The sequence below is a fragment of the Camelus dromedarius genome, chromosome 11, assembly GCF_036321535.1.
Source record: "Camelus dromedarius isolate mCamDro1 chromosome 11, mCamDro1.pat, whole genome shotgun sequence".
Classification (NCBI taxonomy): Eukaryota; Metazoa; Chordata; class Mammalia; order Artiodactyla; family Camelidae; genus Camelus; species Camelus dromedarius.
In genome coordinates this window covers 44,290,263-44,316,514 of record NC_087446.1, presented here as the reverse complement: position 1 = coordinate 44,316,514, position 26,252 = coordinate 44,290,263, and the positions used below count along the sequence as shown (strand labels likewise).

The 26,252-nt window shown below is 40.0% G+C and overlaps 1 protein-coding gene across 1 annotated transcript in view; it reads right to left on the bottom strand.

Annotated features, from left to right (window-relative positions):
- Positions 1-10,810: 10,810 nt before the first annotated feature.
- WIF1 (WNT inhibitory factor 1) overlaps positions 10,811-26,252 on the bottom strand; it is a 65,479-nt gene continuing 50,037 nt past the window's right edge. Inside the window, exons 6-10 of the mRNA XM_010994210.3 lie at positions 25,207-25,302; positions 21,126-21,221; positions 15,321-15,416; positions 14,712-14,807; positions 10,811-11,655 (exon numbers count right to left, since the gene is read on the bottom strand). Of these exons, the coding sequence (XP_010992512.1) occupies positions 11,534-11,655; positions 14,712-14,807; positions 15,321-15,416; positions 21,126-21,221; positions 25,207-25,302 (506 nt within the window). The 3' untranslated portion in view covers positions 10,811-11,533. The remainder of the gene's footprint in view (positions 11,656-14,711; positions 14,808-15,320; positions 15,417-21,125; positions 21,222-25,206; positions 25,303-26,252) is intronic.

The following is a 26,252-nucleotide window of genomic DNA, read 5'->3' as shown; positions in this document are numbered from 1 at the left end:
TAAAGTCTGTTGGAGGTCTCATTGCCATTGCACCTCTGGGCAGGTCCTCTCCCCAGCTGTGCTCCTCAGCTACCTGCCAAGATCACACAGTACATGCACACGCTCCACACTCATACCCTTTTTTCAACCTTGCCATCACTCACTTTACCCTTAGCCTATGTAGCCTTGTGCTAGATTCACTTAAAAAAATTTTTTGAGACATAATTTGCATATGATGAAAGTTACCATTTTAAGTGTCAAATCCAATGATTTTTTGGGGGGTAAGTTTACTGAATTTTGCAACCATCACCAAAATCCGCTGTTGCAATAGTTCTATTACCCTAATAAGATCCTTCCTATCCGTTGGCAGTCAACCAGTACTTCCCACCCTCCAGTCCCAGATCAACCACTAATCTGCTTTCTGTCTCTTATAGGTTTGCCTTTTCTGGACATTTCATATAAACGGAATCATGCAAAGTGTTGTCTTACTGTTTGGCTTTTTTCACTTAGTACGAAGTCCGGCCATGTTGTAGCATGTATCAATTTTTCATTCCTTTTTATTGCTGAGCAGTGTCCTGTTGTTTGGGTATACCACGTTGTGTTTATCGCTCACCAGCTGATGGACGTTTGGGCTTTTCCACGTTGGGGCTATTATGAATGAGGCTGCTGTGAGCATTCATGTGCAAGTCTTTCTGTGAACAGATACTTCCATTTCTCTTGGGTATACACAGAAGACTAGAATTGCTGCATCATATGATAAGCCTGTATCTAATTTTTTAAGAAACTGCCAAACTGTTTTCACATCAGTTGCACCATTTTATGTTCCCTGTGATTGACTTCGTTTGAGTTCTGTCTTCTTTTATAGGCAATGGGCTTCTCGGGGACAGCAGTCCTGCCTGTAGTGCTGTGTAACCTTAACTCTCAGCATAGAGTAGGTCTGTGGTCGTTGGTGGTGATTGCTGTACTGGGCTGAATGGTGGCTCCAAAGATACAGCCACATGGTAACTCCTGGAACCTGTGACTATTACCTTATACAGTGAAAGATGCGATGAAGTGAAGGGTCTTGAAAGGAGGGGCTCATCCTGGAATATCTGGGTGTGTCCTAAATGCCATCACAAGTGTTATTTTAAGAGGATAGTCACAGGGGGGACTGCACACAGACACACAGAGGAGAAGGCTATGTGCACAGAGAGCAGAGAGAGAATGGCCCACAAGCCCAGGAATACAAGAAGCTGGACGAGGCAAAGAACAGATTCTCCCCCAGATCTTCCAGAAGGAGTAAGGTCCTGATGACAACTAATTTCAGCTCGGAAGCTGACTTTGGACTTTTGGCCTCCAAAACTGTGAGAATAAATTTCTGTGGTTTCAAGCCACCAAGTTTTTGGTAATTTGTTACGGAAGCCACAGGAAACTAATACAATTGCTAAAAATGGTAGCTGAATGGAGCAAGAGTAAAAGCTGAAACAGCGTCTCTGTAGGGCATAGACACAGTCCTGGATCTGTTACTGAACACCACTTTGTGAGCCCGAGGCACAGCGAGGCCCAATAAACCGGAATGTCAGAATCTGGAGCAGAGAAAGATTTATCGCAGGGCTGAGCAGGGAGAATGGGTGGTTTGGGACCCAAAACACTGAACTCCTCGAAGGGTTCATTTTTAAATGCAAAGCATTTTTAAAGGCAAAGTGAGGAAGCTGAGTCCCAGGGTATGTGATCAGGTCATGCGGAATTCTCTGACTGGCTGGTCGATGGTGAGGTCACAGAGGTTAACATTATCAGTCCTTAGGCTCCAGTAGGCCTGGGGGCTGTGTGCTGATGGCCGGCAGGTAGTTCATTTCTTCCATTTGCTGGTGATTTCAGCATCTGAAGAACTCAGGAAATATGCACGAGATACTATTATCTGTGTGCTTCAGAGAGGAGCTAAAGCAGAGGATGTGGGGGAGGGGCCTGCGCAGTTACAGATCTAGGAGACAAAGAATTTTCCAGTTCCTTTGGGTAAGCCTTTATTATGAATGAAATGCATTCATTTACTCATTCAGTCATTCATTTTCAACCACTGATGTCTTAGTAGCTTTGACCGCCCTTCCTATATTGTAGACCTGTTTTTCTTTCCATCTGGAATGAAATTACACATCTGCCATTGCTTGATGTACTTTACTTTCTGTTGTGCCAAAATCAATGTCACCGCCTGTAACCATCAGGAGTGCAGGATTCTGGAACCAGACTGTCTGTGTTCAAATACTGGCCCGGCCACTCGCTGGCTGTGTGTTTCTAGGTGCGTTCCTTAACCGTTTTGTGCATCGGGTTCCTCATCTGTATAATTGGAATAATGATTGTACATAATTCATAAGGTTTGTGTGAGGATTAAACAGTAAGAGTTTAACAAAAGCTCTCTTGATTTGTAGCATTTGCCAGTGTCTGTGGTGTAAATACTCCCTTCGTGGACAATTTTAAGCTTTCAAAGTAGCATCACTGAGTGTAGAATTTGAAAGAGATGCACAGTGGCATGCACGGTGCACGGTGTCCTCTGATGCAGATCTGGCAGGTACTTAACCTCAAAATGTAGATAATAGTAAAATGCAGCAAAATAATGAGGAAGACATTCGTTTTAAGTATTTGTTAACCCTATTTTAAAAAATAATTTGTTTATTGTATTTAGGTAATTTAGTTTTTAATAATGGCTGAGTTTAACAACTGGCTCATAAATTTCTTAAAATCTCAACAATTGACACTCATGACTGGGTATAAGCTGAGTCCAGCTCATTTGAATTAATGTATATAAAGAACTACAAAGACTGAAATTAGATATTTTTCCTTATTATCCTGGGAAAGCCCCTGGTGCTAACCTAGGATCCTGACTTTTCCCCACCAATGATTAATTGCTCTTAGAAAAGACTCAAATTTAGGGACTTGGGCCCCCCAAAGCAGCACTGAATTGGTAGCAAAATGAAGGAGATGTTAGCTTCTCCATCTCTTGTCCCAGATTTTAGTGGGAAGCTTTTGAGTTTTTCACCATTGAGTACTGTGCTGGCTGTAGGTTTGTCATATAGAGCTTTTATTCTGTTGAGATATGTTCCCTCTATACCCACTTTGGTGAGAGTTTTTATCATAAATGGGTGTTGAATTTTATCAAATGCTTTTTCTGCATCTATTGAGATGATCGTGTGGTTTTTGTCCTTTCTCTTGTTGATGTGATTCTCCATCTCTTTATTGGAGTCCTTGATGCATTCAGACCACTTTGGACTCGAGAGCCAAGTGTTAGGAATAAAGAAAGGGCCCAGAGTGGGGGATGGGTAGGGCAGCATGGAGCCTATGATGCACCATATTGGGGATCTTGGGTAAGAACCACCAGCTGGAGAGTGGCAGAGTTAGAGATCTTCATTCCTAGTCTGCTGTTCTTCATTGTACATTATGTTCCCCTACTAGTCTTGAGATGGTGATCTTTTGTCCTCCGCCCACCACCTCCACCTCTGACTTAAAGTTGAGTAATGTTTAAGAAGCAATGTGGAGGTCAAGAACTGCTAGTCCAGAGGCAGCCGACTTACAGAAGTGCTTTAGCTAGGTAATTCACATGGGCTCCCTAAATGCTGGATATTACTTACCTACCTAGAAAATTAATTCATAATAAGGATCTATTTATCCTTTTGCTGATGAAACAAATTCCGTGAATTGTAAGCTTACATGTAAAGTTTAAAAGTACTTAGAGTAAAGCATTTTCTAATACTCCTTTAAAATGAGTAAAGCCAAAAAATAACAGATCAATTTATTCTTGGAATACATAGGGAGAAAATAAGCAAATTACCTAAAACCAACTAATTTACAATTTAAACTGGAAGTTCTTTGTGTTATAAGCTACAAGTTTTCGTTTTCTTTGATTTGCCTTCAAATAGAGAACATTAAAAAAATCTGAAGAAAAAAAGGTTGTAGTAACGACCTGCCTTCAGAGGCTTCAGTCTGTTCTAGGGCTGTGCTCCCCACAGTGTGCTCTGTGGAATTTTATCCTGGGAAACACTTTAGGGAAAAATAATCTCTGTGATCAAATAAGTTTGGAGAATGCTGCATATTAGTCCCCTCTTGGAAATAGACGAGGCTCAGTATTACAAGCTCTAAGCAGTGAGGCTGTAAACACCCCTCTCTAATTTAGTATGACTCTCCACCCCTTAGACTTCTTTGAGATCCAAGAATCCAGCTTTCATATAACTCTCATTAACATCTTGAGCAACTGGTGATCTCCAGGGCACGATTTTAGAATCCCCACAACTAAGATTATTATTATTGCTTCTAACTTGTTTGTGATCTTCAGCAGACTCTAGCCTCGGTTTCTCTTTTGAGTCAATAAACCCCCTCACGGAGATGCTGTGAACCAAAACCTCCGCAGAAGGGCCCCTAAAAACTTTGGAATGCTACTTCTGTGTCATTACCAGAAAGCCACGCTGTTGGTTCTCCTCTTTCCCGCGTTCTGCCAGGACTCTCAGTGACGCCCTCGTGTAATGCCCATCCCAGGTCGGCAGGCACATAAAAGCACGGACACTTGGCAAAACCAAGGAAGCTGCAACTTGCTTAAATTTTAACCTGATGGTCTGTTTCAAAGGTCATTTTTTTTTTTCTTCCGAAGGCACAACTGTTAGAGTAATTTCCTTTAGTACGTTTTTAGCTTCTTACATCGAGACAAGTTGTCATGGAATAACCTGTGTTCACATCCGCATTTCAAGAGTGGCTTACATGTGGAGCCGGGATGGCTGCAGCCTTCAGGCTTACCTCGCCTCATTACTTCTGAAGCTGCCTTCTCAGTCTGGTTTTGGTTTAGACACAAGGTAGTACGTAATCCAAATAAACAAGCCAGGGCAGAAGATCCAAATGACTGAAAAGCAAAGCAGCTTTAAAACCCCACTAGGGTACTTAGGGTTTAGCTCTTGTGACACAAGCCAAGGATTCAGCATTCACCAAGGTGCCCCGTGGACTAGGTGCCTGTGGCTGGCTCGCTTCTGTAGAGGCAGCCTTTACTTCTTCCCAAAGTGTGTTCTGTTTCAGGCTCAAATGCAAACTCTGAGTAAATATTGATCTTCACAAGTAGTGGGAAAAAAGCACAAATTTGCTTTTTAGTTTTGGGTGTTTCCTTTAAGTGAGGCAAGACTAATTTGGACTTTTTAGGGACATTTGTCTTTGGAGTTTCTGAAGAGTGTCATAAGGCTGCTCACTGAATCAACCTTCCATGGGTGGAGATGAACTTAATTTCTATCACAAGGCTTAAGATCCCAACTCCAGCCAGGTTTCTGCCTTTCTGTCTTCTAATAAAGAACAGCAGTTATAAGTTGGAAAAACCCAAGATTAGCTTTTTGGTTAAAATGGATTGTTTACAGAATTCTAAAATATCTCTCTCCCTCGTGAGCTTTAAACTTAAAGCTATAAATTCTTTCTCAAGAAGGGACTAAGATTCAAAGAACTTGACTGGATTGAAAACATAAAGCAATAAATATTTGTCCCCTTAATTTGCCCTCTACTTTCTTTCCTGTTACTGTGTTTGCAATATTGATACAGGAGAAATTCATTCAATGGTCGCTGACTTTGATTTGGTGGCTACTGAGTTCTCTATTCTCAAGGCTTGGGTTTTGGCATCGAGAGAAGGAAAGGCGAAGGAAGAGCTCCATTGGCCAGTGTCTTAGGAGAGGCTGATGGTCTGCATTTTACCTAAACCTCCTTGTCCATGGACTCAAGACCTTGCTCCTGGACAGGGCCAGCTTCCTGGATGTATGACTGGTGCAGTTGCAGGGGGCGCACACTAAGAAGGACCCCAGGCTTGGTTCAATGCCCTGTGGTCACTTGATATTCTTAATACTTTTTGAATAAGAGGCCCCACATTTTCACTTTGCTCTGGGCTCCTCAAATTACATAGCTGGTCCTTCCCTTGGGTTACAGCTCTTCAAGGCTCTCTGCTCTCGTCTTGTTCTCTTCTCCTACCCTTGGCCTCAGATCCAGCCTCAGGATGATGCTCAAGGCTGGACTGCCCAGCGTCAGGCCCACTGGAGCAGGGAGCTGAGTGTTCACCCTGCAGTGAGTCAGTTCTCAGTGATCCTCCTGTGGGCTTTATGGATCATTTGTCATCTCAGAGAAGCTCTTCTTGGTTTGGATATTTGAGACATGCTAGGTAATTTCAACCACTGTGCAAGCCAGAGATGATGAGGAAGGGAAGTATGTTACCAAGGAACTCTCCTGAAATGCCAAGGCTTAATAAAAATGATTTCTCATTTGTAATTTTTATATTCTTATTGATAATAAACCAGTAAACAGGTGCAGAATCAAGCTACATTTGGAGTTTACATTAGAATTAAAAAAAAAATCTTTCTGAACACCTGAATACTGTGTTTTATGATGTCAGTTTCCTGTATATGGTTTCCATTTTTTGTATGCTGAGCCACATGGAGGACATTTCATATGCTTATTAAACTTTTATATCTGCACCGCTTGCATCAACTGCCTATAAAATGATGATGAAACTTCTGTCTTTGGATACTCATTTGTTTTCTTCCCTTTCCTTTCTCTCCTTTTTATTGCCTCAGGAAATTCTTCTGAAATGGCCATGTTTCTCGTTTACCCAGTTTAAACATTGCTCACCTCACAATAGCCCCTTGCCCTCTCCTGCTTTGGTAGAAAAGCTTTCGTTAAACTGTACTTTCATGTGATGATGATTTGTGCTTTCTTGAGGAATATGGAAAGAAACGGTCCAGTCTGTTTTTCCTCTGTCTGTACGGCTGAGGGTGCTGTGTGTTACATGACGCTCTGACCTCTTCGCCAGAACCCCCAGGACGTATTGCTCTCTGCTCTCGGTAAGAGCTGGTGTCAGGGCTGGCTCCTCTGGGGCTGTGTCCAGCATTAGCAAGCTCAGGTTGCGTTATTAGGCTCTCCGGACACGGAATGAGATGAGAGAAAAATCTAGTTACCAAAACTCCTTTCAGGAGGAATGCTGTATATGGTTGAAGGAAATACGTTGAGAAGCCACTCGCAAAGGTGTTAAGAATTGCCAGGAACGTGATCAAGAAACAGTGTGCTTAGTAAACTGCCCTCTAAGTAGCTTGGCTGGATTTAATTGGAGAGCTTTTGTTTGCTGGGTGGGGCACAGAATGAATTCTAGAGTCAGAATAAATTGCCTGGGATACTGGATGAGAAGCTGAACCCTGTCAGCAACCCTTTTTTAAAAAAGCTTTTATTCATGCAGTTGCTCTGTGAATAAATGTAGAAGAGATATTTTAAAGACCATCACCTTGAAGGGACGCCAAAAAGTAGCTTTCCCACAGACCTACATGTCTTGATTCAGCCCTAATATAAATTCCTTGTATGGTTTAACTTCTCCTGAGCAACAACTAGTTAGGTTTTGGGTTTATGGTGTTTGGGACTTATCACCAGCCATGGTTCTCTCTCTGAGATGCTGGAGCAGGGCTTAGGGCTAAGGGTGTGGTCCACCTTTCACAAGTGTCAGGAGTCCCTGTATGCCTGGGCTCACTCCTGGACCCATTTTATTTCCTTTTGCCTCATTTCTCCTACTTATTTTATCTTGCCAAATGGTATATACTTCTTCTCAGACTGCTTTCACTCCTTCCTGCTTCAACGCTTAAATGATTGTTTACAGAGATATTTTATATAAACATCCTCTCTTCTTCCTCTTCCTCCTCCTCTTTTTCTTCCTCTCCCTCCTCTTCTATGGTAACTTTGTAAGAATAACAATTATTTCATAGCCCCTATTACTGGCTGTTGTTTCAAGAGCTGGCCTCCATTGTTGTGATCCTACATGAGCTGACAAAGAGACCAAAGGGTATAATTCGGATGAAGATTCATTATACGTACAGTGGGGGAAGGAGGGAGGAAGGGCTCCATCAATCTGCCAGACAGTCCAGGCCTACTGTTACATAAGTAAGTATACAGACAGGTGCGCAGCAAAGGCTGTTAACTGTATGTAGAATCTAAACACACAATAAAACACAAGTGAATCATACTGCACCTCATCAGACAAAGCTATTATGTATATTTTTATGAAAACTAATTCAATATGTAATTAGTATTATTCATTTATTATATGACTGATAATCAATAAATTATCAACCTATGCTTGTAACTATATTTCCAAATGTCTTAGCAGGCATTTCCACTAAGATGTCCCAAAGGCACATTAATCTCAACATCTTCAAGGCCAAACCCAGCATCTCTGGAAACCCTCACCCTGCTCACACTTGTTCCTCTTTGCTCCTTAACACACTGTCCAGATGCCTCTCTTTCCTTAACTTCTACATTCAATTGGTCATCTAGTCTCCTGCTTAGGTTTGAAATTTCTCTTGAGTCCGAACTCTCCTCTCTGACGCTAAAGCCATTTCAGATCCTGTTCTGACTCCCTGTTACCAGAAGTCTCCTGTGGGGGTGTGTGTGTACTCCAGGTGTACGTAAGCTATCTTTTGGGGTAAGTGAAGCAAATATTAGAGCTGCTACATATATATTTACTTCTTCCTTTTCACATTTCTGGCTTTGATAATGTACATAGTGGTACAGTTATTTGTGTAAATAAATAATAGTCATCTATAGGACTATGTGTCCAATCGAAATGGAATGTGCAATCAAAATGGCTCGGAGATGACCAGCTTAGACAATTGAAGTTTGTCACCATGCTTCCGTCTAACTTCCCCGCTATTCTCTTATTCATTGTAAGTTAATACAAGTGAATGTTTAGAGTAGTCTAAGCACTACGTAAGTGTCAACTATTATTATTTTTATCCCAATCCCCAAACTTAACTTTCTGCCACCTCTTAGGTCTTCATTATCATGCATCTGGATCTTTATTTAAGAGTCTGTAATAAACAAGTTGGTTCTCATATTCGGATTCCCAGGGTTTGCTCCTGGCCTGCTTTGCCAAGCCACTGTGAGCCCAGGCGGACACTCTGGGCTCTGGTTCGTTAGAGGAGAAAGACTGCTGTGGTCTGGCATCGCGACCAGATGTGTTCGCTCTGCTTCCAGCCTCTCGCTTGGTGTCTTCCCATAACACGGCACTTCCCTACATCACACAACTGATTATGCCACTGCCCAGCGTAAGAAAACTTGTGGACTTTAGACAATCTATGAAATAAGGTCCACATTCCCTTGGGAGAATGAGGAGGATAAAAAATACATTGGAAAGTTGCTACCTAGGATTTGTAGAGTTTTGTGTTCTGCTGTATTTGCCCAGAAAAAGAAAGCAGAAAGAACAGCATAGTGTTAACCCTTCAGAGGCAGACGACATGGATTCAAACCGGCCCCTATAATGTGTGATCTTGGGTAAAGTGCTTCCCATCTCCATGCCTCAGTTTTCTTAACTGTAAAAGGGAGTAATGATACCCACCCTATAGGATTGTGAGATAACACATACAATGTTCTTGGGGACCAATAGATTCTTAACAAATGGTAGCACTTTTTTTTTTTAATTGAAGTATAGTTGATTTACAGTGTTGTGCTAGTTTCTGGTGTACGGCATAGTGATTCAGTTATGCATACATACATTCTTTTCTGTTATGGTTTATTACAGGATATTGAATATAGTTCCCTGTGCTATACATTAGGACCTTGTTGTTTATCTATTTTATATATAGTAGTTTGTATCTGCTAATCCCAAACTTTTAATTTATCCCTTCTCCAACCCCCTTTCCCTTTTGATAACCGTAACTTTGTTTTTTTATGACTGTCTTTTTTGTTTTATAAGTAAGCTCATTCGTATCATATTTTCTTATTGAAGTATAGTTGATTTACAATGTTGTGGTAGTTTCTGGTGTACAGCATAGCGATTTAGTTATATATATTCTTTTTTATTATAGGTTATTACAAGCTATTGAATATAGTTCCTGTGCTATACAGTAGAACTTAGTTGTTTATCTATTTTGTATACAGTAGTTCGTATCTGCTAATCCCAAACTCCTAATTTATCCCTCCCCCAACTTTACCCCTTTGGTAACTATAAATTTGTTTTCTATGTCTGTAAGTCTGTTTTGTAAATAAGTTCACTTGTGTTTTTTTCTTAAGATTCCACATGTAAGTGATATCATATGATATTTGTCTTTCTGAGTTCCATTTGTACTATATTTTAGATTCCACATATAAGTGAAACCATATGATATTTGTCTTTCTCTTTCTGACTTACTTCACTTAGTATGATAATCTCTAGGTCCACCCATGGTGCTGCAAATGGCATTCTTTTTTATGGCTGAGTAATATTCCAATGTGTGTGTATGTATGTATACACACATCCTCTTTATCCATTCATCTGTTGGTGGACATTTAAGTTGCTTCCATGTCTTGGCTTTTGTAAATAGTGCTTCTGTGAACACTGGGGTGCATGTATCTTTTCGAATTAGAGCTTTCTCTGGTGGGATTTCTCAGTGGGACTGCTGGATCGTATGGCAACTCTATTTTTAGTTTTTAAAGGAACCTCCATACTATTGTCCATAGAAACTGCCCCAATTTACATTACCAATTGGTAGCACTTTTATTTGCAACATTTTTGCACCTTTAGAAAGTCTTCACTAATGGGATATTTAACACAGTCTAGTTAGAGAAGACTTCTTGAGAGAAATGACAACCAATTGGGAGCCAATATAAATTGTTGCATGTAGTGTTGCAGGCTATGACAACGGAGTGTGCTGTGACATGGCTGGAGTTGAAACAGAACTGGGAAGGAGGGATGAGGCTGGAGAGCTGGGACAGAGTCAGATAATAGAACATCTTCTCTTTTTTATGATATTGCAAAGTTTTACCTTCCACTCAATTGCAACCAATTTTATTTCCATAAGATAGCACACACACAGAGCACTCCATACAACACTCAGAAAACTAAAGCAGCACCTTTATTTTATACATACAAACCATATAAAATGTTTATGTAAGAGCTGTGTTTTGTTTACAATATATTATATTGCTTCAAGCCAATGCCAAAAGTTCATACATTATATTCCGTACTTTATTGTGTTTACAATATATTATATTGTTAAATGCCACTACCACAGTGTTATTTTTCTTTTTTTTTTTTTTTTAATACTGAATTCTCTGGAATCATGGTAAGGTCAAAATATATTGTGAGTTTAAAAATAAGGAGAATTTTTAAAATGTGACAGATGTCTAAATACATGACGGTACAATTTGAAACGCTGTAACTTCAGCACTTTTAACTGCTTCATCCAAACCCTTGTGCTTTATGCATTTTTGTTCCATTTATCCTCCCTAATGTTGCCCAGCCCCTCGACACCATGAATGCAGTGTACTTTTGGAAATCATCTGCCAACGACACACAGAAAAGACAAAAATTTAACCTGATCAACTGACAAAATTAGTCCCAAAGCACTGAAACAAGAAAATCTATACCATCAGGCTACAGACGTACTTAGAAAACTTAAAAGGAAGAGTAAATATCAGCTCAGTGATTTATAATGAAGCTAATAAAATTCAGGCCAGTATTCTTAACTGTAATGAACATTATTTGAACATTCAACACATGAAAGGTTAACAAAGGCTATGAACTTGGTGTAACTTAAAACATTTCAGATGTCGGAGTTCACCAGATGTAATTGGATTCAGGTGGGTCCCGCGGCTCCTCGGCCTTTTTAAGTGAAGGCGTGTGCTGCTGAAGCCGGGCGCCTGCTGGCCTCAGGGCATGCATGAGGCTGGCTCCGTACCCTGCAAAATTATTCACAGCTTAAAAGAAAAGAAACTACAAAAACAGGCTCTTCAGATTCATTATTAACCATTCAAATGAAACCTGTTTTCCCTTTTCAACCCAGAGTGAGAGACCACAGTGGCCACAAAAAGCTACCTGAATGAAGAGATGTTACAGGTTCAAGATCTCTGTTAAAAGAAACCCATTTTACTAACTCCATCAAATCTGGCTTCCACGGAGTCTCTGATTCACTATATGTTTTGGTCATGCAAAGTTTGATGCAAAGTTTGGATGAATGTGATTGAATGGAAGGACCTTCTCCACCCAAGAGCAGGTGAGGACCTAGCACTGAGGTCCCGATAGCAGGGCTGCTTCTGCAGAAGATTTGGTCACTGATCCTTTCACTGTCTTGCAAAACCAGCCTCCAATACATTGATCAACTTCCATGTAACAACTCCCACTCATCATACAGACTACATGACTAGGTAGGGCTATTACACTTACACAAAATAGGAATTTTATAAGAATTAAGTACTTCGCGTGTACACGGTAGAGAAGGGTTATATTTGAACAGACTCCTTCTCAATGGGGATTTGTGAGTTTCAGTCAAGGTGAGACTCTACCATTAGTATTTCCAGCTCATTGTAAATGGAATGTAACACTGAGTTCCACAACTTGAGACTTCCTCTCTGATTACTTGTGAACTTCTGGAAATGCTTGGGGCACTGACTCATTTCTACTGATTTCCTATAACTGATCCAGGACAGCAATTACACTTTAAAAAGCTGCCTCCATCTTCCTGTGCCTTAGAGTCAAATTTTGCATTTCATTGATTCCTTGCGGTTTTTAAAGGCAAGCATGCCATGAAATGACCACTGAGAATACTTTGTTCCTGAATGTTTTGCTTTGAATTGTCTGTTTGTAGGCTAGTAGCTCATGGAATGGCCAAGACAATAAGCCAACAATGCGCTGGAGTAACTCCCTACCCTCCCTACCCTGCTGCTCGCCCTGCCACCCACGAAGCCCAAACCGCCCTGGTGACCGGGAGCCTAAGCCGGGAAGTCTGTCTCCAGTATCCTCCTCCCCACTAGGATGTCTGGGTGCCCAGGACCTCCCAGCGTGTCACCCCCACTGGGAGTCTGTTCTTAAGAGAACTCTGTGCCTCAGAGCTTCCCGGTCACCTCCCTGCAGTCAAAATAAGCCTCATCCTTTCAGCCTGATTCTCTTAGCCAATGCACAGAATGGCTGGGTGGCCTCTCCCAGAAAACACGTGTGCATTTTAATCGAGCACCAAGGCATCTTCTTGATGTGCAGTGCCTGGACCTGAAGGAGGCCAAGATGATGAAAGCTTTCAGCAGCAAGGTTTACAGGTAGGGGTGCTATTTGGGGACTGGCAGACCTGTCAGAGTTGCTCAGCTGCACTACATGCACGAGGGCCCCTAACGTGCCTTCTTCCTGGAAGAGTGACTGGGTGCGTCAGCGGGAACAGTGCTGCTTGTACTCTCCTGGTGGTCGCCAGGCCCCCAGTGTGAGTCCCAGAAGACCTGTGTAACTGAGTCTTGAGACATGTGGCCTAGGCCCAAGGACTTCTGGGAACTTACTTTGATTTGGGGACAAACCTCACAGTTTGAATCCTGAGTTAAAGGTGGCATAAAGGGGAACCTTCTTTTACTCCAAAGAAGGTTCCCCCCACCAAGTATGTCCTAACAGGGGTACCATGCAATCATTGCCACTTGGGTAAAGGAGCTCTTTTCCAGAGGGGCTCCACTTCCGGTTAAGCTACACCCACCTGAAGCCAACTCAGTCTACCACCCAGATAATTCAGGGGGCGAAAAAGACTCAAATCAATGGCTTAGTATAACCTAGACCGGAAACCAATTCACCTTAAAATAAACAAACAAATACACATGTATGCCCACGTATAAATGGTATATATACACATCAGAATAATATAATGTGAATGTTAGAACATATGCACAAAAATGAGAAATGAGAGGTTGAATAAATATATCTATATACATTGCACAGATGTTTATACATAAAAGTGATATGAGGAAATAAAATATAAAAAATGTTTTCAAACTAATATTTCCCCTTAGTACCCCAACTGTTCACTCCACACTCACTGGCTACCTGCATCACCCTTTGGAGACCACTGATGTAGAAAAACATCCGATGTGAAAATGATTTGTTCAACTTAAGTCCATTGTTTTGGAGACAATATGATAGACGCAACTGGACTTCTGCTAATGGAGGGGGTTGTATGACTGAATGAAGCCTTCCTTTCCTCAGAGGAAGGTGGCCAGTGGGCCCATACTTAGGAGACTGAGTTCTAGCTGCAGGATGTGCTGAAATGGCATTATTTTCTCTGCCTGCTGATCAACTGTCCCTCCCTCTTAAGCCTGAGCTCCACCAGGGAGGGATCCTGGTTCACTGGTCTGTCCCCAGTGCCTGGATTCATGCTTAGCGCAGAGAAGATATCATTCCAAACAGAATGACTGACTTTAGCAACTTTCATTCTGTGTATCAAACAGGCCAGTGGTTTATCATCCATAGAGCTAGTTCATTTTTGGTAGTCAGTCAGCTTGAAAAGACACACGTCCATGAAAACATGCCTCATGGACCTTTCGCTCCCTCCAGAGAACCCATTTGAAGCACACCATAACCAGCATAATTTAAAGATTTTACAGGGCAAATCTCCTCATGTATGATACACTAGTTGATCAATCCTGAACAATAAAATCAGAAATGCATAGATACTGACTCCACATTTGATTTAAAATCTTACTTTCACTTATTTCATAATTAATATATGATATTACCAAGTCAACCAGTAGTACTAACTTAACCTGGAAAATATTGTGGTGATATTTTACAGGGATGGTTTCATCCTTATGCTCTAAAGCTTAGGCTCAAAAGTTTAGAGAGAGTGCCAGCGGGCAGCAGGGGGAAGCACAGGGGGAGAAGAGGCAGTGAAGGAGAGGTGGCTTTTATGAAGTGGAAAGCAGGGCTGAGTTATGGCTTGTCTTTTCGCCTTCGGAGCCAGGAAGCAGACGTGAGAGAGGCTCACACTCACTTTTATTGCAGTGTCTTCCATGCCAGCCTTCTTGACACTGGCATTTGTTGGGTTCATGGCAGGTTCCATGGGTCCCACAGCCAGGCTCGCAGACAGCTAGAGTCAAAGGAGATAAAAAGAACGTTTCCTGCGCTTTCCTTTGTCAACAGAACTACACAGCTGCTTTTCCTGCAGTTCTTCAGAATGTGTTGGTTTTGGCTTCATCCCCTAATTTTTTTTTTTTCTAAGTCAATCTCCAGCTATAAGTCAGTTCTGGACTTTTTGAAAAAGTTCTGAGAGTGATCTTCAACTAGACTTGGTGCTTCTCATTCACGAATGACACTCTGGAGGACTTCAAAACAGCTGGGTAATAGAAATTTATCTTCCTTAAGAAAACTCCTAAGAGTTAAAAAGTTTGGTTGTGTGTGTGTGAACGTGGCTGAGTTTGTTTTTTACATGCATGGATTTCATACGTCTTTGATCTACCTCGAGGAGACATATGTCAGTAAAGAAAAGTTAATTGAGATGTCCAGGCAACATGCAGTAGGTGCAGAAGTTACGAGGTCAGAAGAGACTCCTGCTAGTTTAATTACCCCATAACCCAGGCTGACTATGTGTATGGCTACTTACGCTTTGAACAGAGGTCTCCTTGGTAACCTTTGGAACACTTGCATTTGCTTTTCCCGATGCATTTACCTCCATTTCGACAGGGCTGTGGGCATTTGCCTGAAATACAGAAGAATGCAAATAAACACGGAACTCTGTGCTTCAGTCAGAGGTAATTACATTTTTCAAAGGCACTGCAAAACTTTGAGAGGATAAATGCTTTTAAATGGCAGTTATTTCCACTTATTTCAGATCTACTCTGGCTTTGTTACTGTTTGAGTTCTATTTTTAGAACAACCAGGCTAAGTATTTTTACTTACGATTTTCGGTATATATCTTCTACAATGAATATGTTGTTCAAATGCTGTGTTTACTTTTCTTAATTTTAAATAAACTTTAATTGAGAGTTTGTTGCATTTTCAGCAAATTTTAAAACATTTTTAGGCTTTATAGAGATTTTAACTTTTAAACAACAGATCTTTAAAAAAAAAAACAGGTGAATACAAGTGAGTTTAACAAACATTTAAAATAGATCTGAATGTAAGAACTGCAGAAGTGTTTCAGAAATGAAACATACTACCTTGATGTGAAATTTAAATCTTAACCTTGTTGAGCTGGTTTTGTTCAGCCTACTTGACTGTTTAAAGCATTATCTATTGGTTATGCCAGTGGGTATATGATTGAGTTTAGGGAACAGGGTTGTGTCTTTACTTTTTTTTAATAAACAGAATAATGTTTTAACTGATTCATAAACACTTGAAATTTAAGATATACTAAAAGTGAAGCTATCAGTGACCCTCTCAAGGATCTTTTCTCTGAAGTCTGATGTTTGAATGTCACTTTTTCTGAAAGTGAGCCTTTACGAGTGCATGGTGACATCTGTCTTAGGCTTGGATTCCCCAGAAGGCAGGGCTTGCAAGCAGAGAGTTTGTTTGGGGAAGTGACCCTCGGGAACAGGAGTGGGAGGCTGGGAAGAGTAAAACGTCAAAAGATGGAAAGCCAACACAAAAGTATATTTGTGGGCTGGTCAGCACGATGGGCAGCTGGGCTCTATCCTGCTGTGACTTTCGAGGAGCCAGGTAGACTGACTGCACCTTCCAGTTGCCTGAAGGAAGGGTGAGGGGAGCATTCATCATCTGCACTTGTCTCCCACTGATCACAGTTCACCCCGTGGAGTAAGTTTCTCGCATTTCCATTCTGTGGCTGTGTGAGTGCAATTAGGCTACGTCTGTGCAAAACAGGTCGTAGCGGTGGCTGGATGAAAGGTGCCTGATACCACATCTGTGCATTTTTCTGGAATGTCTTAGATCCTAATGATATATCATTCGTTCTTTTAGCTCTGTGCCAAATGAGTACTGCTAATGTTTTCTCAGATCTTTGAATCATAGGATTTTAGAGCTGGAATAGGGCCTTAGATGTAAAAATTGTATAGTATTTTTCTTCTTTCTTACTCTGGAAGCTGTTTATTCTCCTTCTGCAATCTAGAATTTGCCATCCCAAGGCTGAATTTTTTTAAGAAGTCAAAGATAAGGGACTGTTCACCCAGAGCTGACACTACATCCTGTAACTGGCAAAATGACGTTCCCAAGGGCAAACGACCATTAGACTGTTGTAGTCGAGGCGCTTGGATTTTGTTGTTCTTTCTCTTTCTTTTTTTACTTTAGCCGAGCACTCATTACAGAGGCCTTGGTACAGAAGGAGAAATGAAATCTTTATCTTAAAACAACCCACCTTTCATTCCCTAAGCTCTTCTTTTTATGGCCAAATGAAGCTTTAAAAGAAATGAACTACTATTACATCTTCCAGGCAGGTACCATGCTTGACAAACATGAAGTGAATTCCATAGGAAAATCATTTCGCTAAGAACACTTTACGTCTCTTTTTACTTATCCAATATGACTTCCTACAAGTATAAATCAACCAAAGTGGCATACAGTATTCATGGTGATAATACAGACATAATACTGAGATGTTAGAGTCTCTCAAAAACCTGGAATGCCATTAGACCATCCAGTTTTTCTGATGCAGGATGTTCTAGAAACAGGTATTAAAACAACCTTAATGATAGAATGCCACCTTTTCAGTGACCATTAAAAAATCCCAAAGGGTCATTTTTGCTAAGTTTGTATACAAAGAATAGTATTTACTATTTGGTGAAGATCCCAACTCTAATTTAAGGAAAGGAATACCTAACTCTGAATTTCCATTTGTATGAAAGAAATATCTGACTCCACTATATGCACGAAACTGGATCATATCATAGTACTCTGCAATGCACTGGGGTTTCTCAAGTAAGCAATAACTATATGGCAGAAAAGATAGAGTACTTATTGTGAAATACTCGGAGAGCCCAAATTTCTCCATTTTCTACGAAAGGTGAATTTGGTATCCAGGGATAATGCGGAGAATGACTGATGGAGAGCTTTTTATTGACTCCAATGATCTTTTGCTTTTCTTGGCGAGGGGCAAGTGAGGACTCTTGGGGTGACTGCAGCCAGGAAGGAGGACGTTCTCTCCTGGTTATCACGCAGCAGAGATATGACTGCAGGTGACAGAAGGCCATTCCTAGATCAAACCTTATGAAGAGATGATTGTTTTAAAATTCTAAAGAATTCTTAAAAATTCAGAATTCTGTTTCTTTAATGTTGACTTTCTTTCCCTGAAAATATTCTGCAACCAAATTCAATCCATTGGACAGTGGAAAATTGAGTCAACTTAATACATTACACATTTTTAACCAAAAGAGACTAAGCACTGCCTGAAGACAAACAGATTTGACTAATTTTAAACAGTTAGCATTTTAACTGTAACCAGTGGATGAGTCCAGTGAGAACAATGACATAAGGTGTAGATGAAACAAAGACATTAAACTTCCTCCACCCATCAGATAGTGAGGTAACTTAAATTTGTGACCATCCTTCACATAGAGAAAAGACAAAAATGGTTTATAAGAAGTGCCAACAACCATCATCTCCGGGTCTTAGATTTATGAGTGGTTTTAATTATTTTATCCAATATTCTAATTTTTTATAGAGAACACTTTATACAGGTAACTTTTATAATAAAAATAATTATTATAAAAATTAATTATTATAATAATAATTAAATAGCCCATTAAGTTATTTAAAAAACCCATTTATAGTATAAATAATTTACGTGGTCTTTTTAACTGAAGGTTCATTAATGATTCTTGTAAAATCTATGAGCCTTAAATGATGAGATAAACATATACCACATACATCCAGATACTTCTAACCATGGTCTTATCTGTAAACCTGCAAGTTTATCTCATGGTCAAGTCAGACTGATGTTTAAGAAGATATCAATTCTGATAGAGGCCAGGAGAAATGAAAATATAAATAACATCAGAATACATATTTCGTTAAAATAAACTGACAATAACAAGCGTTGATAAGGATATGGAGAAAGTAGAACCCTTGTACATTGCTGGTGGGAATGCAAAACGTACAGGCACTTTGGGAAACAGTTTGGCAGTTCCTCAAAAAATTAAACATAGAGTCAACAGATGGTCAAGCAATTCCACTCCTAGGTACGTGCCCAAGAGAACTGAAAACATGTTCACACAAAAATTTGTACATGAATGTTCTTGGCAGCACTGTTATTCATAATAGTCCTAAAATGGGAACAGCCCAAATGCCCATCAACTGCTGAATGGATAAACAAAATGTGGTTGGTGTATATCCACATGGTGGAATATTATTTAGCAATTAAAAGGAAATAATGATATATGCTACAACATAGGTGAACTTTGAAAACATGATAAGTGAAAGCAGTCAGACCCAAAAGGCCATGTATTGTATCACTCTATTTATATGAAAAGTCCAGCATAGTTAAACCTAGAAGAGACAGAAAGTAGATTAGTGGTTTCCTGGGTCTTGGGGAGAGGACAATAAGGTGTGACTATGATGCATACAGGGTTTCTTTTGGGGATGATGGCATGTTCTGGAATTAGACAGAAGAGATGCTGCACAACTTTGTGAATATACTGAATTATACACTTTAAAATAGGCATTTCTATGGTATGTGGATTGTATCTCAATTTAAAAATAAGAATTACAGTTCAACTTTTTGTCTCTATTACACTAGAGGCACTTTTCAACCCAAGACCCATTTAAGTTTTTTTTGGTAACATGGTTCCTGTAATAGAAACAAAAAATTTCCTAAAAGGATTTGAGTATCACTCATGATAGGGATAATCAGGAGCTTTCAAAGGCCCACACTTGTGGTGTAGCTAGGGGGGAAAAAAAACAGGACTAAAAAACACTGTCTCTGCCAATGGAAAGGTCATAAACCTAAGGGCATGAAAGGGCACACCTACATGGAGAGAAACGAACCCATGAACAAAGATTCATAAACATGAGCCAAGTACGTGAAGTCGGAGAGTAAGTACGGGGAGAAAATCGAGGGGAGTCAGCGCAGAGGTATCTTTATCAGGGCAGGGTAATTAATAAGAACAGAAACCACATCCTGACAATTAGTTACATGTTCCATGGAAGCTTCAGAGGTTTTTCATCTGAACTCCATAAAAAATCATCACTTCATCTACTACTCATTAAAGTACAAAAACCCACAAATAAATTAGAGGTTGAAAGTTAAAATGGGAAGTCAGTATTATTTAATTTTGAACCCACGACAACTTCAGAAACTATGGCTAGACCAAACAACACAGCGGTGTTTTATGGACACATTACAGCTGGGAGTGAAAATGCCACATTCCAGAACTTCCAGAAAGGTAGGGACGTCGCAGGCGTGCTCACTCACATTCCTTCTGCTCCTTCCTGAGCAGGGCTTTGATATTATCTGTCTTCTGGGTTGCAGAGCAATCTAGGATGGGGTTGGCTCATTTCTGACTCATTGCTAACAAAGAGCTTCAGTGACATGGCTGGAAGGTGACAGGGCCAGGACAAGGAGTTTGATATCCTGATTCTGCAAACAATGATTATCTACCACATTCTACCCTAAATTTTTACTTTTTTGTATCAAATCATGACAAACATTTAGTGAAGGCATAATGTGCACTGATTTTAAGTTTACAGCTCAACTATTTTTTTTTTTACACAAACACTCATAAGACACTTCCTCAATCAAGATATAGAGCATTTTTCGCACCCCATAAAGTCCCTTTGCGCCCCTAATCACTATTCTGGTTTCTATGATCACCCATGATCTTGCCTGTTCTCGAACTTCATAAAAATGGAATCACAGAGTATGCACTTCCTCGTGTCTAGTGCCTTTTACTTAGCATAACTTCTGTGCAATTCATTCATGCTGTTGTGTGTGCTATTAGGTGGGGTTTTTTTTTTCCCAGTTACTCTGCACCTTTTTTTTTTTTCTCCTTTTGCTTGAGTCTATCCTTTCCTCTTAAATGGATTACTAGGCTCAGTCTGGTTAGGAAATGCGGCAATGAGTGCCAGAGGAAAAAAACTATGCCTCCAGGAAAGTAAACAAATTCCAGTTGTCCTAAAGCTCTGGTCAACATTTCTAGGCTGAAACTGTGAGCTCTGCACAATCAGAAGGGGACAAAAATCACTGATAAGAAACAACACAACATGGTGAATAACCCAAACCCAGACACAACTGAGTCAGAGAGCATTTGCTCCGAGTCATCTGAGCTACGTCACTCTTTGCCCCACCCTTAGCCAAAACGGATGGTGGCTGAATCTAGTGAAAAGAAATCACTGGCCTGAGACCTTAGACAGCTACGCATTGTCTCTGGGTTTGAGATTCCTCATCGATAAAATGAAGGGGTTCGATGGAGCTTCTAAAGTCCCCCCAAAACAAAAAAAAAAGCCGAAGGTCAACACTCACTTATTTCACACTGTTCTCCCTCTAGTCCTGGAGGGCAGATACACTTTCCAGGGTAGAAACAGGTCCCTCCATTGAAGCATGTGGTCGAACAGTTTGCTGTTAGAATGAATAACAGAGCACTGCATTAGACAGTAGGTTATATCTGACAACAAGAACAAAAAACTTTACTGAAGGCTGGGTGACACTTCTTATGCATCAGCTACTTGCCCATTTACTTATATAATAAAAATAAGTCACCTTACACATACAAGAATTGTAACCAGTCACCTGACCATTTGCAGATTCCAGCCACGTAACAGGATACCACACACATTACACAGTACCCACCTCTAGGGGGCTACATCTTAATGAAAAAAAAAGGGCATGCTGTGTAAAAAAATTATCTTTTTAATTTTCTTGTAAATGTCTATGCTCTTAAAAGGAGAAGAACGCTATACACCTAAGAAAATATTTTTTAAGGTAAAGGAGGAGAAAAAGGAGAAAATATACTTTGGAATAGATAAAAGGGAAAGAAGTGGTAAATATTAGGATCCAACAAAGGAGAAAGAAACTTTTTTCCAGTTTAAGAACAGAGATATAAGATTTATATCTTATATGTATTTTTTTTAATCAAAGTGTAGTTGATTTACAATGTTGTATTAGTTTCAGGTATACAGCAAAGCAATTCAGTTATACATATATACGTGTGTGTGTATATGTGTGTGTGTGTGTATATAAAACTATTCTCTTTTATATTTTCTTTCCTTATGGGCTTTTACAAGATATTGAATATAGTTCCTGTGCTATACAGTAGGTCCTTGTTGTTTATCTATTTTATATATAGTGGTGTGTATCTGTTAATCCTAAACTCCTAATTTATCCCTCCCCTACCCCAGGAATTTTTTTTAAAAAAATAGACTTTTATGATGTGTGCAGGAAGGAGTAATTATATTTGGGAAAAGACAGACGGTCGCCCCTTGTGAGATCCCATAGGCAGGGAAGTGGCAGCAGCATGAACTGAAGGGGTGACCTTGGGTGTATGATTGTGGAGTCCAGTTACCTAGATTATCCAGGTAATAATCATGCTCTTTGTGATTGCCTCTAAACCCTCTCTCTTAGATCTAGTCAGCTTCTGGAGTCTGGCTGCTCACTGGCACCTACAAGAGAGGGAGGACAGAAATGGGGACAGGGGAGAGCAAATATCTAAAAATAGACAAGTTGGCTCATTCTATAAAGGAGATGAAAATAAGAGCTTGGATTCTTGGCTTTTCCAGTCTTATGGCCTATTTGTTCTCGTCCTATATAAACAGGCCAAAGTTGGCTATAGATGAATGAAAGCTGAAATAAGCTTCCAGTAGGAAAATCAGAAAGGAAATCCAAAGGTTCTAAGTGTATGTTTTCTTTGTGGAAAAGAAGTCCAACTAGAATATTCCACGAATGTCATGCTTCTTAAATGATAAAGCTTTTTGTTAAAAATCCTAAGTATCTCCCAGCTTACGGCTGTGCTGTACTTTCTTTAGCAAAGTCAAGCCTCCTGACATGGAGGGAGCGGCACACTGGGGTAGAGAACTTAGGATTTAGGAGAATCGGCTGTTTGGGCTTCCCCTTTGCTACTTGCTGCTAGTATTTTAAGGGCTGGACAGTTGTTTCTGTGAGTGTGCAGAATGCAGTGAACCTGGGAGTATAATCCAAACTTATAGACTATGACAAAGCTGACTGCTAAATTTGGCCACACTCTTAGCATTTCCATAATACTTTACCATCCTGACCAAGCTTCTCTACATTTCTGTTGTGCGGTGATTCTTGACTAAGAAAATGAGCCAAAGACACTAAGTAACTTAAACTGGGGCTGAGGGTTTGATCAGCCAGTGTTTAACTACTCAGTTCTTAAAAGTTTCCAACAGATGTCCCAAGAGCCAATGAAAGTTAATCTTTAGTGGTTCTTTGACTATGTGGTTCTAAGGTCTTAGCTCTGTGCCAGTAAGTAAGCCATTTTTTAGAAGCTCTACACTCCCTCCTGGATAATAAATGGATCTTTTTGTTGAGGTAGTAAAAAGCATTATTTTTTAATGTTCCCAGATCTCTGATGAGACCAAGTGGAATTTCAAGTCTTTCCAAAAGAATTTAAAACAAAATTACTGGAGTCTAACAGGTAGGAAAATCTTTCAGCTGAAAAGCAAAATACTACAAATGTAAAAAGAACTGAAATACACATAGATACCTTCCTTTAGCAGAGACCATGCAGCGTGTGACATGTGTAATGTTAGAAAAACATTACAAATGACAGTCCACTGTGCAAACTATGCCAATAACAGCCCCACCGAGGTAGGCAGGCCTCACAAAAGGTCTCTCTAAACCTGATAGTACATTCGGTCTTCACCCAAATCTCTGGAGGATTTGCTCTATTTCCTAACAGTTGTGAGATAACCTGAGTTTAATTCTGCTTTAAGAATTAAATTCTGCCCAGTTTTGAAGTAGCAGAGATGGTGAATGCTAAAGTTAGACAAATAAAAAGAAGTTCCCAAGAAAGAATGTTACTCACTGGCTGTTATTAGCAGTGTCATTAGTGCTTAACCTTTATGAACACAAAACTTAAAAACTGTTTTCACTCCAATGCTATAGCTTTAGAAGATCGCTTACAAATAAAAGGCAGAGAAGTGCTCAGATATTATCTCAATAGCTTAGAGGTGGGGGACAGGGGTCAGTGGCTTGATTTCCAGTTTAGAGATGGGAAATGCATGGCCCCCAGAGATCAGGTTCTCTGTCCGGAAGCAGGGTCACTCATAGAGCAACTGGGATCTGAAACAAGTGGCCTGAGTGGCAACCGAGGTAGGCAGTGGAGGTTGTGAATTTGGGACAAGCTACTCAAGCTCTATAAACTTCATTTTGCTTCTCTGGGACAATGATGGATAATACTTCACATCTCAAAAGACTGTTGTGAGTAAAGTCAGGTAATTGTATGAAGGGACTTTGTATGTCATAAAATAACAGATAACCATGAATGATTATTCTGACTCAGGTTAAGGGCTCTTTCCTTTAGCTTTTCCTTCTTTTTTAAAAAGCTACTCATTTCAGTCTTAATTGGTGCTTTCTGCATTATCACTTCTCAAAAATAACACATCATTTTATTTGGAGGCATGTATTTACTTAAAAAAAATAGTGCCCTACTCATACAATTAGCATTTTTGACACAAGGATAATTTCATTAAATACATATACACTTTAAGGATGGTTTTTTTTTTTTTTCCATAAAAGATGTGAACTGGGCAAAATAGACAGGTGTCTTGTAAAAGAATGAATCATTTGGTACTATTTTAGAGCCACACTTGAATCTACTTTCTGAGAGGAAAACTGGGCTATGATGTTGCATAAGAGGAAGGAGGTGTCCGATCTCTCAGGGGTGGGATCTGTGAGCAGAGCACTGAATTGCGAGGGGGTCAGTGAACTTCTAGGTCAGGCAATTTGGAACACACTGCTTCATTTCAGTCTTTGAAGCTCACCCATAAAACTGACTTGGGACATAGCAAAACTCCAATGGGGCAGGAGCAGCTAATTGTTCACAAAAATCCCTGCTCCCCTCCCATCAAGTTGTCAGTGTCAATACAATACAGCTGTCCAACCAGAGATGACATTTCTCCTGCTTGCATCCAGGTAGGAACATGAGGTTCATTCCTGTCCGTGGAATAGGTGTGGAAGTTTTGTGGGCCACTTCTGGGCCAGAGATTTTGGTTTGGTTTGGTTTGGTTTGGTTTGGTTTTTAAAGCGGTGCCTTCTCCAATCTTTCTCTGCTTATTGGCTGGATCCAGAGAGCTCTGAAGCTCTAGGCAGGACCATCGATGGAAAGTGCCTAGTCCCTTGAGTCACTGCTTGGAGGAGAACTGCCTGCCCATTGACCAGCTATTTGCTGCCCTGGAGCATTCTATAAGTGAAAGTAAACTTCTACTGTGTTAAGCTACACTGAATTTTGGGGTTAAAGTTACAGCAGCCAGCTAAGGGGTACACTCTATTTACAGAGCTGTTACAAAGACTGATGGTATATTAAATACACTTCTTTTAACCAAACATTTAAAAAGTATAACAAACCTTATTCTTAGAAAGTTACCTTTATCACAGTTGACGCCATAGAATCCAGGTGGGCAGATGCAGAAACCAGGAGTAACACAAAGCCCGCCATTCATGCATCGTGGTGTGCAGAGGGCTAATGAAGAAAGAGAATTCAGTTTAAGGCCAGATAGGGGTTTTGGAGCAGGACCATTTTGGAAATGTCAATAATACAACAGGTCTACATTTTTTAAAGGTTTGTGGTTGACTCTAAAGTGTTCCCTCTTTCAAGACAGAAGTTTGTTATATTAAAAATTATTTTTGTACTATAAATCAAGCAATTTTTTAGTAAATTTTATAGAAAGAGAATTTTGGAATTGTTCCATTTAGCTGATTAAAATTTGCTCAGAATGATTATTTTTACTGAGATGTGGTCTTCTTAAGACTATAAATATTTTTCCTGCCTTATTTCTTTGATCTTCCAATTCCAAAATCAATACAAACAAGAAAAATTCTTATTTTTCTTGAGGATGAAAAGTATTTTGCCTCCTCTGGTCAAATAAGCTCTTAGTATTTGAGAGCTTGTGGTTAATACACATTTTTGTGTTTATCTTTCCTTTTTCCACATAACTTTCTTAAAGTTAATTTCACCAAAATAGACATACTTACTACACAAATGATTTTCAGCCTTTTAATTTTGTTTATTTATTTATTTGTCTAGAGCACCTTTATAACTCAAGTGTAGAAAGGCTACTTTTAATTGGAGTAGATACTTTTAAATCAGTCATAATACTAGCTTTTTAAAACCAGTTTAAGGGGAGGAGAAAAACCTCAGAACTTTCGTAAGATTATGCCAAAGCAGGGTGCATATAATGGTGAATTTGGAGGGGGGGGTTGGGGGAGGGAAACTGGCCATAAAAAATGTAGACGTAGTGCCAAAGTTTTCAGCCCCTGTCACCACATACTGGATTTAACAGAAAGCCACTCCTAGAAGAAATACTTTCCAGTAGCTCTTCTGTGGCTTATATAAAGACTTCACCAATCCTTACAATGTGACCAGAAAAATAATTTAAGGGGATGCGTTAAAAACACACAGGGGGCTGCTGT